The sequence below is a fragment of the Rhea americana genome, unplaced genomic scaffold (assembly GCF_003343005.1).
Source record: "Rhea americana isolate MKP2758 unplaced genomic scaffold, rheAme1 scaffold_573, whole genome shotgun sequence".
NCBI classification, from domain to species: Eukaryota; Metazoa; Chordata; class Aves; order Rheiformes; family Rheidae; genus Rhea; species Rhea americana.
The window spans coordinates 87,525-99,973 of NW_028186727.1; the positions used below are offsets into that span (position 1 = coordinate 87,525).

A 12,449-nucleotide genomic window follows, 5' to 3' on the forward strand; every position below is an offset into this window, starting at 1 on the left:
CCCCCCCGAACCCCTTGAGAGCCGGCAGAGACACCAGTGCGGCCGAGCTCTGCTCCCTTCCCGGGGATCTCGGCGCCCGGGGGGAGCGGGGCAGATACTGCCCGGAGGAGAGGAGCGTTTACACGCGCGGGACGTTCGCCGCTAAACCGGCAGCRAGGGGAAGCGGGCTCAACGCGGACGCAGAGCCGCCGGTTCTAGCAGCCTCATAAAGTATTAAACATATATATACGTATGCAAAAGAAAGAATCATTTTTAACTCAAACAATCCCATTAGAAGCTTAAAATGCAAAATTTGGCATCCGATTCCCCCCTCCGCCCCCCGAGCACCTTTGCAATGGCCGAGACGGGAAGGGATTCACGGAGCTTCTCCCCACCCCCCTGCATCTCCCTGTCCCCCCGGTCGTCCTTTTCCAGCCTCTAAACAGCTGCTGAAGCCAAATGTGTGAAAATCTTGTAATGAGCGGTCAGGGCGGGTAAACACCAGTTTTGAGGACAATCTGGGCGTTTTCAAGCAAAGGAAGCCCAGTGAGATGCCGCTCTGCAAAGCAGCTGGTGAAGGGCACCTGGGCTGGTGGGCGCTGGAGCCACGCTACAGGTGAAAAAGGGGGTATTTTGGGCAAAGCCRCAGCAGCCCGATGTCCCCGGTATGGTCCCAGCATGGACACCAAGGTCGGCTGGGGCCACCCCGGGGCTGGGACCGCTCGCGCAGCCCGAGCTCTCCCTCCCGGCTGGGGAAGGCATCCGCCGCGCTTCCTCCCAGTAATTAATTCTCTTGCCCCGTTAAAAATTTATGCCTTATTTGTAGTCAGAATTTATGTAGCTTCCACTTCCAGGCAATGATCTCATTATGCCTTTTTGGGCTAATTGAAGAGCTGTGTGGTGTYGGAGTAAATGCTCCCGTTCTGCTCGGATGGCCCAGAGGAATAAGGCCATGCCGCAAAAGCCGTCGGATGGAAGCCGCTCTGCTGACCACCGCGTGCAGCCGGAGAAAGGAAGAGCTTTTTTGTCTGTAAACCCGGCGAGGGGGCGAACCCCTCTGCAGAGGCCGTCTCTGGGGCCGCAGGACCCGCTCYGCGCAGGTGGCCACTGTGCAAGCTACATTTCGCCTGCTTTTTTATACCGTCTCTTTCTCATTCTTGAAGGTCTACACGACTTTAAMTGAAATATTTAAGGCCAGAAGCTTATCTCTCTAATTACGGAACATTTCTCATCCCGGCCTTTCGGTTCTCTAGACGCCCGAAGGACGCCATGCGGAAACGAAACGCTGCTTGCGCGAGGCACGAGGTTGGCAGCCCGAAGGACGGACGTCAGCCTGCGGAACAGATCCTCCTGCCGAGGAAGGAGTAAGAGCCGCAGGGGCCGCAGCACCGGGGACGGCTCGGCGGGCTCCGCGCTCTGCAGCTCCCAGTTCCCATCCCAGAAACAAGTCGGGGAGCCAGGCTGGCACCCAGTCCTTTAGAGGACACCCACGGAAGACCATGGTGGTCCAGCTCTTCCGTCTTGTGAAGCAGAATTTGTCCAGACCAGGCTTTTCAGGGGACACCCATCACCTTTTGGGCAAAACTGACCCATCCACCGTTGAGCCGTCAGCAAGATTTGTTTCGATCCCAACCGATTTCACCCTGCTCCTTGTTTTCCACTCCCCTGGGGTAGCCATACGGTCTCCTGCGCTCCCACCGTCTGGGAAATGTCACGGTCTGAACCTGTTACTCATTTGCCGCGTGCCCTTTCTTAATGCCATGCCGTGCGCTCTTCCTACCCACTCGCTATCGAGTGAATTCCTCTCTCTTGATTACACCCTCCACAGACCCATAAAAATCAATGCCTGCTCCAGCCTGAACCCAGCACGGGGCTCGTCGAGGGGCCGCGCATGCCGCTCCCAGGAGACGGTTCTCCTCGTTACGGGCGGGATGCTGCGGGCAGCGAGCTCGGCCTTCGGATAAACAACCAGCTCCGCTCGTGCAGCAGGAATCTCCGAGAGCTGCTCATTGCTGAGGCTTCCCGAGCTGCCTGCTGACCAGCCCCAGCTCTCGCAGCCGTTCCCCGAATGAAAGACGTTCCAGTCCCTCCATCATCTCAGCAGCCCTACGCTGGACTCTCCCCAGTAGCTCCATGTCTCTCTCGCACTGGGGAGGCCACAACTGGACACAGCACTCGAGATGAGGCCTCCCCGGGGCTGAGGAGAGGGCAGGATCACCTCCCTCGACCTGCTGGCAGCACTCTCCCTAGTGCACCCCAGGAGACCATTGGCCTTCCTGGCCACAAGGGCACGTTGCTGGCTCATGGTCAATCTGCCATCCACCAGCACCCCCAGGTCCTTCTCTGCAGAGCTGCTCTCCAGCAGGTCACCCCCAGCCTGTCCTGGTGCCCAGGGTTACTCCTCCCCAGGCGCCGGACTCTGCACGTGCCGTTGCTGAACCTCATGGGGTTCCTCTCCGCCCTCCAGCCGGACCCTGCGCCGCTGATCCCAGCCCCGCGAGCCTGGCASCTCGGGCAGCTCGCAGGGGCCAGCGCTCGCCCCGTCCCTCGGCAGGGGGTCGCGCGGGGGGACGGCAGCAGCCGCGGGCGAGCGCGCTGGCGCTGCCGGCTCCGCGCTCCGCCTGACTCGCCGTCCCCGCCGCAGCAGCGAGCAGAGCGGCGCGTAACCCGCAGCGCCAGCGGAAGCTCTGCAGAAGGATGCCAAGCCAGAAGAGGCGTTTCAGGCGCCAGCTGTTTCGGCCGTGTGTTTTAACACACACGGCTCTTAAATACTTAAAGCGACAGCTCACACTTCTCTTTCTAAGCTGGAACTTCTCGCAAACAGTCTGCGGGCGCTCTCTGAAGTGCCACTGCCTTGTCCACACGAATGACAGGAGATTTAACGTCCCATTTACCAGGCCTCCTTGGATGCTTGTACTTTAATGGCAGGGAGACGGGAAACATGGAAGGCGGCAGCATTCCCCCGCGCCAGCGCGGCTCCCGCGAGAGGCCGCGTTTTCACGAGGCCAGCGCACGCCTGGGCCCCGTCCCCGCGGCGAAGCGGCCCGAATACCGTGTAACTCAAGGCGAAAGGCGGCCCGGCGCCTCTCGGAAGCGGTGGCTGTAATGCTATCTTCTCCTCGCGCAGCGGCTTTTTCTGATGCTCGCCTTTTAAATATTCATATGGTTTTGCTTGCTATAATTCCATGATGAGATTTTTATCTTAATCTGCTTCGGCTGAGAGAAGTGTATTTCATTAATGTCTCAAATACCTTATGATCACAAGCATTACCCAGGAAAAGYGGACTTGTCGCCTGTAAAAATACAACATAATCTACCCTAGCTTTCTGGTTAATTAAACGGGACATGAGGACTAAAAAGACTCAGCGGAAGGGATGTTATAGCTACTGATCTACCCTATTTACATCCTATTCACCCGCTCAGCGCTGCAGGAGCCTTGGGGACTCTGCTCTTCCTCCTGGGCCTGGGCTCCCCGGGAAGAAGGGCCTAGGCCTCCGGGCCAGCCCCCATCGCGTCCTGCTCTTCCCRTCGCGGCAGTGACGGCTTTCAAAGGCTCTCGGCCTGCTTCCCCTTCTTCCAGCAGCATGCTCAGAGCGGCAAAAACTAAACTTGTGCTCACAGCACGTAACACCTGCCTTGAGGCTGGGGAGCGAACGGGTAGCAGAGCTCGCCCCGCCGCCCTCAGCCGCGTCCTGCGCRTAAAGCATCCCACCTACGCCGGGGCTTTGCGCCTTCGGCATTTCTGTGGTCAGCGGATCCCTGCTCTCATCCCGCAACGCTTTCTCTCGCCCATCTGGTCGTGCCTGCGGCAGTGGAAACCGTTAAACACAGTCTGAAGAGCAGCCGTGAACACAGRGCTGGAAGGAACTTCCCGGCATGTCACGTCCCGCTCCCTGCGATCCCCAAATCCCGCCGGTGCCCTCTCAGAAGCAGTCACGTTCTACCTCACTTCTCCCATCCAAGAGAATGAAGGGAAATGGCTGGAAATCTACTTTTCAGCCTAAACATAGCCAAGTTTAAACCTACCCGTCAGGTTAAGTGAGCAAAAGCACCTGGACTGCACGCTGTTCCCGCTGCTTATGAACGAAGGGGAGGAGGGACAGGCTGCCTGGGCGCGCGAGGAACGGGAAGCGGACCAGCTTTTCCAAGAGCCTTCTGCAGTGCTACGGGCAAGGCTGACGGCTCCCTCCCATCCCTTCCCACCTCCTCGACTCTGTTCCGCACATCTGGTGTCTTCTTTCTGCATGTTTTACCCACTATTAATCGTTTACCTTTGCTTTCAGTATCCTCATTAATAGAAAAAGACACAGCTTATATTCAAGAGCCTCTTTGTACTGAAAATATATTCTTGGTAACAGATGCTCTAAGAGCACAGGCTGCACGGATCAACGTCTCTCGAGGCCGCACTGCGATGTGCTGCTGGAGCCCTCAGATCCTTTTGGTAGTTCTCTCATTTTCCAGTTTCTCTAAAAAAAGATCACAGCACACAGAGGAGGCAATTTCCTCATGTCACACAGGCTCCTGCTTCAGGTGCTGATGGGTTCAGCTGGGGAGCTGCAAGACAGAGTTAGACAGACATCACCTCATCCAGCTTCCTGGTGATAAGGCAAACTTCACCTACAGCCTTTATTAAACAGAAGAGTGGCTCTCAAACAGAAATCACACTTCTACTAAATTCAGCATAAGAACAGACACTGTTAGTGGACCCCCTGAACAAACCCAGGGACGTGGAGYTCTTGATGTACAGAGGAAGGCTGTGTGTTACGGGAGCGAGCGACCCATCTTTGCCTCCAGCCACAACTGACCACAGGAGAAAACAACRCATTTTCTCACAGACACCTCAAAAAGCCTTTCAGGACCACAACCGTGCTTCTAGACCAGGGCACTCACTGCCACAAACAGCCTTGGCTCCGGGTTAAGGTGGAGAGATTTACTTCTGGCACAGACTTATGGTGACCAATAAAGAAACACTAAGCGAAAAAAATGGATTTTTTTGAGAAGGAACAAAAACAAGAACAAAGGGTTTCCCACCTCCTTCTCAGTAGGGTCATCTACTTTTTTTTTCTTCTAGAAATGACGGAGGTCTGGCGAGTTTAATGGCAGTGCAAGTGCCAATCGAATGAAAGCCAAACGAGGCTGAGGTGGTTGCTGCTCAGTTGCTTGCTCTCCTGACACCTATTCATATTAAATGGAGAATTGTTCTCTAAACAACACAGCTTCCCAATACCTTAATCAAATACCAAGCACTACAGCAGCTTCTAAGCCATTAAGAGAGGCTTCCAGCAAAAACAGGGAAGACAAAAGTGGGCAATTCCAATATTAGGAAAAAAAAAAAAAACAAAAAGTGATATAAAGTCCTTCCAGGTCACCTCCCTACAGCATCAGAGAACAGTGTGAGRTTAACAGCCTGGCCACCTTTGGGAGATGCGAGGCCGAGCAGCACTTCTGCGCCCCGGTACCAGCTGGCCCTCGTCATCGCATTCACATCACAGACGTGTGCTGTGCAACAAACAAGTGTGCTGGGGTGCCAGCATCCTCCAGCACTGGCAGGCTTCCAGACGTGAATATGTGGGAGTTCAAGAGTTTGGTTACTTTTATTCTTTTTTTAATTAATGGCTCTGTGTAAACCTCAGTTAAATGTCAACTGTGTTCTGCTGCAGTACTGAGGGAATGCTTTCCCACAGCCAAACTACATCATACAAAGACTTCTGGCTTTAAGTAAGAGCAGATGACAACACCTCACAGGTCTCTGAGCAGGATGCRCAGCTCCAGGAGGCTGGGTCCTCCTTGCATCCAGCTGGAATCAAACATCCTTCTTGCAAACAGTCCCAGGGGATCTGCAGAGCTGTATAAAAAGGCAACCTCCCGCCTTTGCGCAGAGAAACACGAGTCCTCCTCGCACACCTGTCCAGCGCTGCTGGCACCTCCAGCCATTGCACAGTTTATACACTCCTAGCAAAATCCCTCAAAGAGACATTAAGGAGGGTTCAAGTGAGGCTTGGGGACAACACTGTCACGCAGCCCTCCGTATAGTTTGAGTCTGTCCTGCTCCTTCACCACTGCCAACACCGCCTGTGTGCAGGGCTCAATATATCTTCTGTCGGCTGGGCAGGATGGCCTCCTTGATGAAAGAGAAGATGAGCAGGATACCAGAGCGCTTGCCCCTCTTTCCTTTAGTGAAGTAATTGGAGACCACATCATCTGTACAGGGAAGAGGAGAACAGTCAAACACAAAACCACTATCAAGGGAGCTGCAGGACAGATCATCTGATTTTAGGGCAACACACAAGCCACTTCCGAAGCACCATGTTTTCATGTTTGCTCAAATTTGACCTATCTAAATGTTCCAGTAAGCCACTCATAGGTAGCTCRAATCCTTCTTCAGCTCTAGCATGAAGGGAGAGTCCAGCAAAGGCTACAGGCCCCAGAACCAGAGAGATGCAGCCCCATAAGACAGTACCATCATCACAGAATTAGACRTAAGCCCAGAACTCTTTCTACGCATTCATCCCCCACCCAGCARACACGGTAGAAGCATCCCTTTCCTTCCTTCACTTTTGGAAGGATTTACACAACGTGGCTTGAGCTGCTACTTCACTCATCTGTGCAGAGGGAACAGGGCTTGCTGAAAACATCAAATTATTGCCAAAAAGCCCCAGGCGTTTGCCAGGACTTCAGAAGCACTCACCTCCAGGCTGCACTGTGGAAGGCAGGACGTTCTCTCCAGCCGATAAGGACACAAAAAAAGCAAAGGGAATTAACCASAGGCAGAAGGTGAAATAGGCAAGAACCTGCAGACACAGCAAGGGAAGCAGTGAAAGCCAAGCCACGACAGACTCTCTGCAGCACTCAGTCACTCACTCAACGGCCCTTCACACTGACCTCTTAGGTGGGTAGATGCCCTCAACTTGCAGTGCAGCCATAGTCCAGTCAGAGAACAGCAAAAACGGCACATCTGATCCACCCCCTCCTTCCTACCCCCAGAGTAAACTGCAAATGGGCCACGTCCCAGGGCCCAGCTGAGAACTGCTCGCTCCTTTGTGTGATCTCCAGCTGCCTTGCTACGGGAACTGCGTGGATGGGAGGGAGACCCGGAGAGCAGCCTCCCCACTGACTCATGCAGATCTGCATCTTCACAGAAAAATCCCTCTGCTGGGCCTGATCTGTGGACACATCTGGAACACTACGTCTGGCTACACATGCTAACAAGTTGGTTGCTTTTGTTTTGTGAAACCTGCCAAGCTGACACAGCTGATYGAGAGAGAGACTCCTGACGACTGCGCCAAGCGGTACCTCTACACACTATACCACAGGTTTCTGTCAGATTCCCTCAAGAGAGAGGGCACTGAAGTGAGAAAGCTGCAACTTAACCTCTCCTCCCATCAACCTCTCAAAGCTGCTGCATCCTGGGAAGCAGATAAGGGAATAAAGAACTTACCTACCTACTTCCAAGAAAGAACACGGAAGCYACCAACCATGCAGGGAAAACCCTTACTTTCTGTCCTAGGCTTCTCAAAACCTTTACTGCACCCAAGAAAACAGAATTTTAAAGAGCACAAAGCTTAACTAAACGAATAGGAAATTGGCTGTGCTCTTATAGCTAAGAAAATCCTCCTCATACCTTCCTGGGACTAAAAGTAAYGGTCAAGATCTGGGTTTGCTCCCATTGCAATGAGGGTCCCAGGATAGGACATTAATTTAGCATCATTCAGAGGATTACCCAAATTGCTAGTTATAAATACTGACCAGCTCTGACCTATTTTACTGCTGAGAGGTGATGATCTGTTACAGTTGCACACTAGCTTTCTCGTGCATTGAAATACTGAAAAAGTGTTAAATTTCATAATGGCTTTTTCTTTTTTTAAACTTCCATTAAGCGGCAGCTCCTGTTGAGCCAAAACAAACAGGCCCTTTTGAGAATTTGGGCCTTAATCTCCCTTGGTAGGTGTGAGGGTGGTGAGACAGTTGAGTCAGAATGTCAGAGACATAAAAATAGTGGGAAATGATTATTCCAAAAGGGAAGTGATTTGCATTCAGCTTGCAAAATTCTTTTTTCTAYTTTTCCTAACTTACAGTGCGTCAGGAAAAAAAAACCAAAAACATATCAATATTTCTGCCCTTCGATTGGTGCTTTCTCAGYCCAGTCCATGCTCAAGGGCTCCAGGGAAGATGCTGGAGCTTCCCCGGTATGTCTAAGGGAACATGCAGAAAAAATCTCTAGAAAAGTTCTGGGAAAAATATTCTCACCATGTCTCACAGATGACTGAAAAAGGGGCCGAAACCCATTTTCCTCTTCTCCCCTTCCCACCAGCCTACAGCCACACGCTACCCARAAGAATATGGAATTAAATCAGCTCTTTCCACAAGAGTCTCTTACCTCAGAGAACAGGTAATACTCTTCAGCAAAGTACTGGAACGCTAAGTAGTGATTCAATATAACCAGCACTGCCAAAGAAAAACAAAGTCAGTCTCCAGTCTGAAAACAAGAGCATCTGCTTATTTCAAAGTCCCCTAAGGARAGCAAACACCTCTGTCACCACAGACCCTGGTGAGAAGCAGCTTGTCATGGCCACAGCTCCCCTTTCCCCAACAGCCCGTGTAGACCTGGAACCTTACTATTCCTAAAATATTTTCAGGTTGCACAGGCATCTGGTGAGAAATAGTGTGAGCAGCCAGAGCTCCCCTGAGCCCTAGCTTCATTTTATTACTCYGTACAACCCTAGCCAAGTCCCTTTTCCTCCTGGTATTACGCTTTATTCACACTGTCCCGGGGGTATTCTGGAAAGCCCAGCCTGGTGCTTGCTAATGCTGCAAAACATTAAAAGAGAAAGCGAAAAATCTTGTGTCCATGACAGCTGCTGCAGAGAGAAGCTATTCTGCATCTGTAAAACAAGTCAGGCTGAAATGCAGCCAGGACAGTAGGGTTAACAGTGTCCTCAGCAGAGAAAAACACCATTTAGCTCTTAAAGACCAAGAATCTGCGCTTGCTTTTGCCTTTTTATCTGAGATGCCAGTACACCACCTCCAACCCAGGAGCACCGCATCAGTACAGCCCGAGGCAAGAGACATCCCCAACACCAAATATCACATCCTGCACTACTTTCCTATCTTCTCTGGTCTGAGAACATACCAAAGATCTAYAAGGAAAGAGCTACCAGACGAGAGTGCAGGTCTGCGAGATAACCCAGCTCCTGATCCACGTAACACAAGAGTGCTACGCTCATTTTCAAGCAGCAGATAAAATTCTGCCCACTTGAATGCTTTGAGAAGATATTTTAGTCATACACAGACAGCACYCTGAAATATGCATAAGAACTCAGAAAGTCATGCTGGAAGATATTTCGCCCATTCAGTACTTAACGTGTCACTACAAATCATTCAGAAGCAGAGATTTAAAGTCACACCCCAGCACAGCACTCTACAACATGCAGGAGAATCAAGAACTCGTGTTGGAAGAAAACCATTTAAACTACTCAGTGCTACCAAAATCAGTTTAAACGACAGAGCTACTGGCACATCGTCTCGGCCCGAGCGGCGAGTTCAGCCTGCGCCGAAGCTCTGCCTACGTATCGGCTGAGCRCAACAGATAAATGAAACGGAAGCTGCTCCCAGGATGCCCGCGCTCGAGGAGCGCGGCGCAGGACCGTCACTGAGAGGCGGAGGTTAACGCGTGCCCGAGGCCTTACAGCATCTCGCACAGACGTGGTCGAGGGCATTTTAAACCCGAAGCGCCCACCGTAGAGCCCGGAGCCAGCCCCAGCCCACCAGAACGCCGGGCCCAGCCGGCCCCCGCTCACGGGCTGCTTGGGTGCGGGCAGAGCACGGACAGGGAGCCCAGTACGTGGTCAGGCAGCCTGGTCTCCCGCTGCCCCATCTCCCTGAACCTCCAGGCCTTTCTTTACCCTTGACCCACGGCATCTGCCCCACGACCGTACYGCAGGCCCCCCCTTGCGCCAAGCACAGTGATCCCGCTGCTGTCTGCGTGCACTCAGACGCCAAAGGGGCCGCGCTGGAACCACCTGGAAGTTGTCCCACACTCAAGACACAGCCCTCAAAGTCTCTGCAAGAAGCCAAGCAGCCTGCTTTGGCCAGAGTACCAGTGCTGCTAATTTAAACTGCAGCTCAAGCACTCAAAACACCCCCTTATCTGCATCAACTTCCCAAAGGAAAAGAAATGCCCTTGTGCTCATTTAATACCATTGCTTGCCCAAACACAGCAAGGAAGCCTGCAGCAGACCCAGAAATGGAACCAGGAGGATCGGAGAAACTAGGCTTGCAAATACCACAGGAAAAGTGTACACGTGAGAGATAAAAATCCCTGGTTTAAGATCTGCAATGCACGTTTTTAATTTGATTTTCTACAGCAATCTTGATGAATTTCCACATATAACCTTAGACATTCGTTTCAAAACTCTCTTTTCTCTAAACATCAGCTCCTTATAATGATATRTTATATATTGTCTTTACAGCATACAGTCCAACACAGCATCATGCTATAATGTACACACTACCACGAGGGGTTTTCACTTTGCTTTAAAAATCTACCTACGCTTTGTCAAGACAGAACGAATGTCCAGAACATGAGCTCTCTCCACTGTGGTCTCCAAGAAGCACAGAAGCAGCTGAGCTTTGGGCTAGGGCACACAGCAAGTCCTGGGATTTTCCCCAGCATTGCGTCGTGACTTTGGACTCCAGGGGAAGCAGAACCGACCTGAGGGCGAAGCTGAGTCCTAAGGGCCCTGCRCTGCCCTACGCCTTTCCTGGCTCTGCTGCTGGCTCCCAGCCCAAGATGGAATAAAAGGTTCTTCCCAGGCCGCCCAGCCCAGCCCACGGTTATCACTGGCAGCCACATCACAAAGCRCGATTAAAAGGTTCTGTACAAAGCTCAAAGTCCTGGCTCAAGCCTTCCTAAAGCCACAAGGGCCCAACAACAAAACCCAAAACTTTGCCACCATCTGGCCAGAGCTCACGCTGCAACAGAGGGAAGAAGGGGAAAAAAAAGAAAAAAAAAAAACCCTTCTCTGCCCCAGGGCCTGTTCCCAGCAGAAAGACCTGCCCTCCCCTTCCCCCCCCCCCCCCCAGCCCCACTCACCACAGGACAGTATAAAATTTGGAGACGTCAGCATGATGAAAGGGAAGGTCTGCAGCAAGCCGAAGTACACCAGGTTGGTGAAGAGGCCCACGCCCACCATGAAGCCGGGAAAGCGTTCGAAGAGGTACAGGCCCACGAGCACTGCCGTGGAGAACTGGAACACAGAAGGGGCTCTCAGCCCGACCTGGGCCGAACACGGAGGCCCTGCAGGCGCCCGGGGACAGCAAGCGCCGAGCACCTCCAGGCAGAGCCGCGCCTCCCCCGCTGCTTCCCTCAGCTCCCACCCCGAGGCTCCGCTTCAGGTGGTGGTATCACACAGAGGAAACGCGGCTCAACATCTTCTTCCGCCACGAGCTCTGAGGCTAAAGAGGCGAAGTGCAGCTGCGTTCGCACCTCACACCCACGGATCCCCGCACGCTTGCTGCCGGCAGGCTCCCCAGCTGCGCGTGGGCAGCCTGGCAGGCAGGGAAGCAGCAACCCTGGCGTTCTCGAGGTCACTTTCACGCACTCTGCCAAGAAACGCGTCTTGCACCTTCTCCGGAAGCAGGGAACGGAGAGTCTCCTTCGCTCCCCTGAGGAAGGCTACTAGCAGCAGCTAATGCAAATGCCGGCCCCAAGGGGACACCGTGAGCTCTCACCAACTTGGCAGAGCTCCCCATGCCCACACACCTCCAGTCAGCACTGGGCCTGCCACACAGTGGCACACTGGGAAACATCCCAACTGGAATCCCACATTCCCTCTGCGGTTCCTGCTAGGACACCTGTGCCTCACGGGCGGGATGAAATGCTTTGCCCAGCAAGGGTTAAGCAGGATCATTACCCTGCCAATGCAAAGAAGGTGCAATTTTGAGGCCACTTACACAGGCAACTGTCGCTGCCAACCTCTCCCCGCAGGGCTAGAGCCAGTGGAAGCGTCCTGAGCCCTCGTCCCTGCTCTGGCACAGAGGGGGGAGACAGCTGTTTTAGCTGAGACCAGAGGTACTGCATCACAGCTGCCCTGCTCCAAAGGCCTTTCCCAGGGAAGCTGGTTAAATCCCTTGGCTAWATCTCTTCCCATGCTAAAACGCTTTGGCAGACAACCCGTTTCCGAGGTTTTGGTAGCGTCCAGCTTTGTGCATGGCCCAGAGCGCTCCCAGCCGTGCTCCGAGCTGCCTCAGCACCAGGCTCAGGCCTGCAGGTGTTTCCAGGGGGCCTCGCAGCTACCCTGGGTGCAACCAGCAGCCACTGACTTCCGCGGGCACCGTGAAAGGCGGCCGCCCGGCGGCACAGGGCCGAGCGCCGGGGCGCTTACCCAGATCATGTACTTGATGATCCTCCTGGTGACGACGGTGTACTCCTCTATCAGCTCCGCCAGGTAGTAGAGCCCCGCCGCTGCGGG

The 12,449-nt window shown here is 53.3% G+C and overlaps 3 protein-coding genes across 3 annotated transcripts in view; 2 read left to right on the forward strand and 1 right to left on the reverse strand.

The window, feature by feature from the left end:
- Positions 1-198, forward strand: part of LOC146587686 (shootin-1-like) — a 7,605-nt gene extending 7,407 nt beyond the window's left edge. Inside the window, exon 8 of the mRNA XM_085319179.1 lies at positions 154-198. Within this exon, the coding sequence (XP_085175305.1) occupies positions 154-198 (45 nt within the window). The remainder of the gene's footprint in view (positions 1-153) is intronic.
- The window catches only part of LOC146587685 (V-type proton ATPase subunit B, kidney isoform-like), a 20,633-nt gene extending 20,212 nt beyond the window's left edge, over positions 1-421 (forward strand). Inside the window, exon 13 of the mRNA XM_085319178.1 lies at positions 278-421. Coding sequence (XP_085175304.1) covers positions 278-421 — 144 coding nt within the window. The remainder of the gene's footprint in view (positions 1-277) is intronic.
- A 3,869-nt stretch (positions 422-4,290) lies between these two features.
- On the reverse strand, positions 4,291-12,443 carry TEX261 (testis expressed 261). Its single transcript, XM_085319175.1, has 5 exons — positions 12,363-12,443; positions 11,072-11,225; positions 8,357-8,424; positions 6,668-6,770; positions 4,291-6,180 (listed from the first exon to the last, which is right to left on the reverse strand). Exons 1-5 carry the CDS (start codon positions 12,369-12,371, stop codon positions 6,065-6,067), a joined length of 450 nt encoding a protein of 149 aa, XP_085175301.1. The 5' UTR covers positions 12,372-12,443; the 3' UTR covers positions 4,291-6,064.
- Positions 12,444-12,449: the final 6 nt, after the last annotated feature.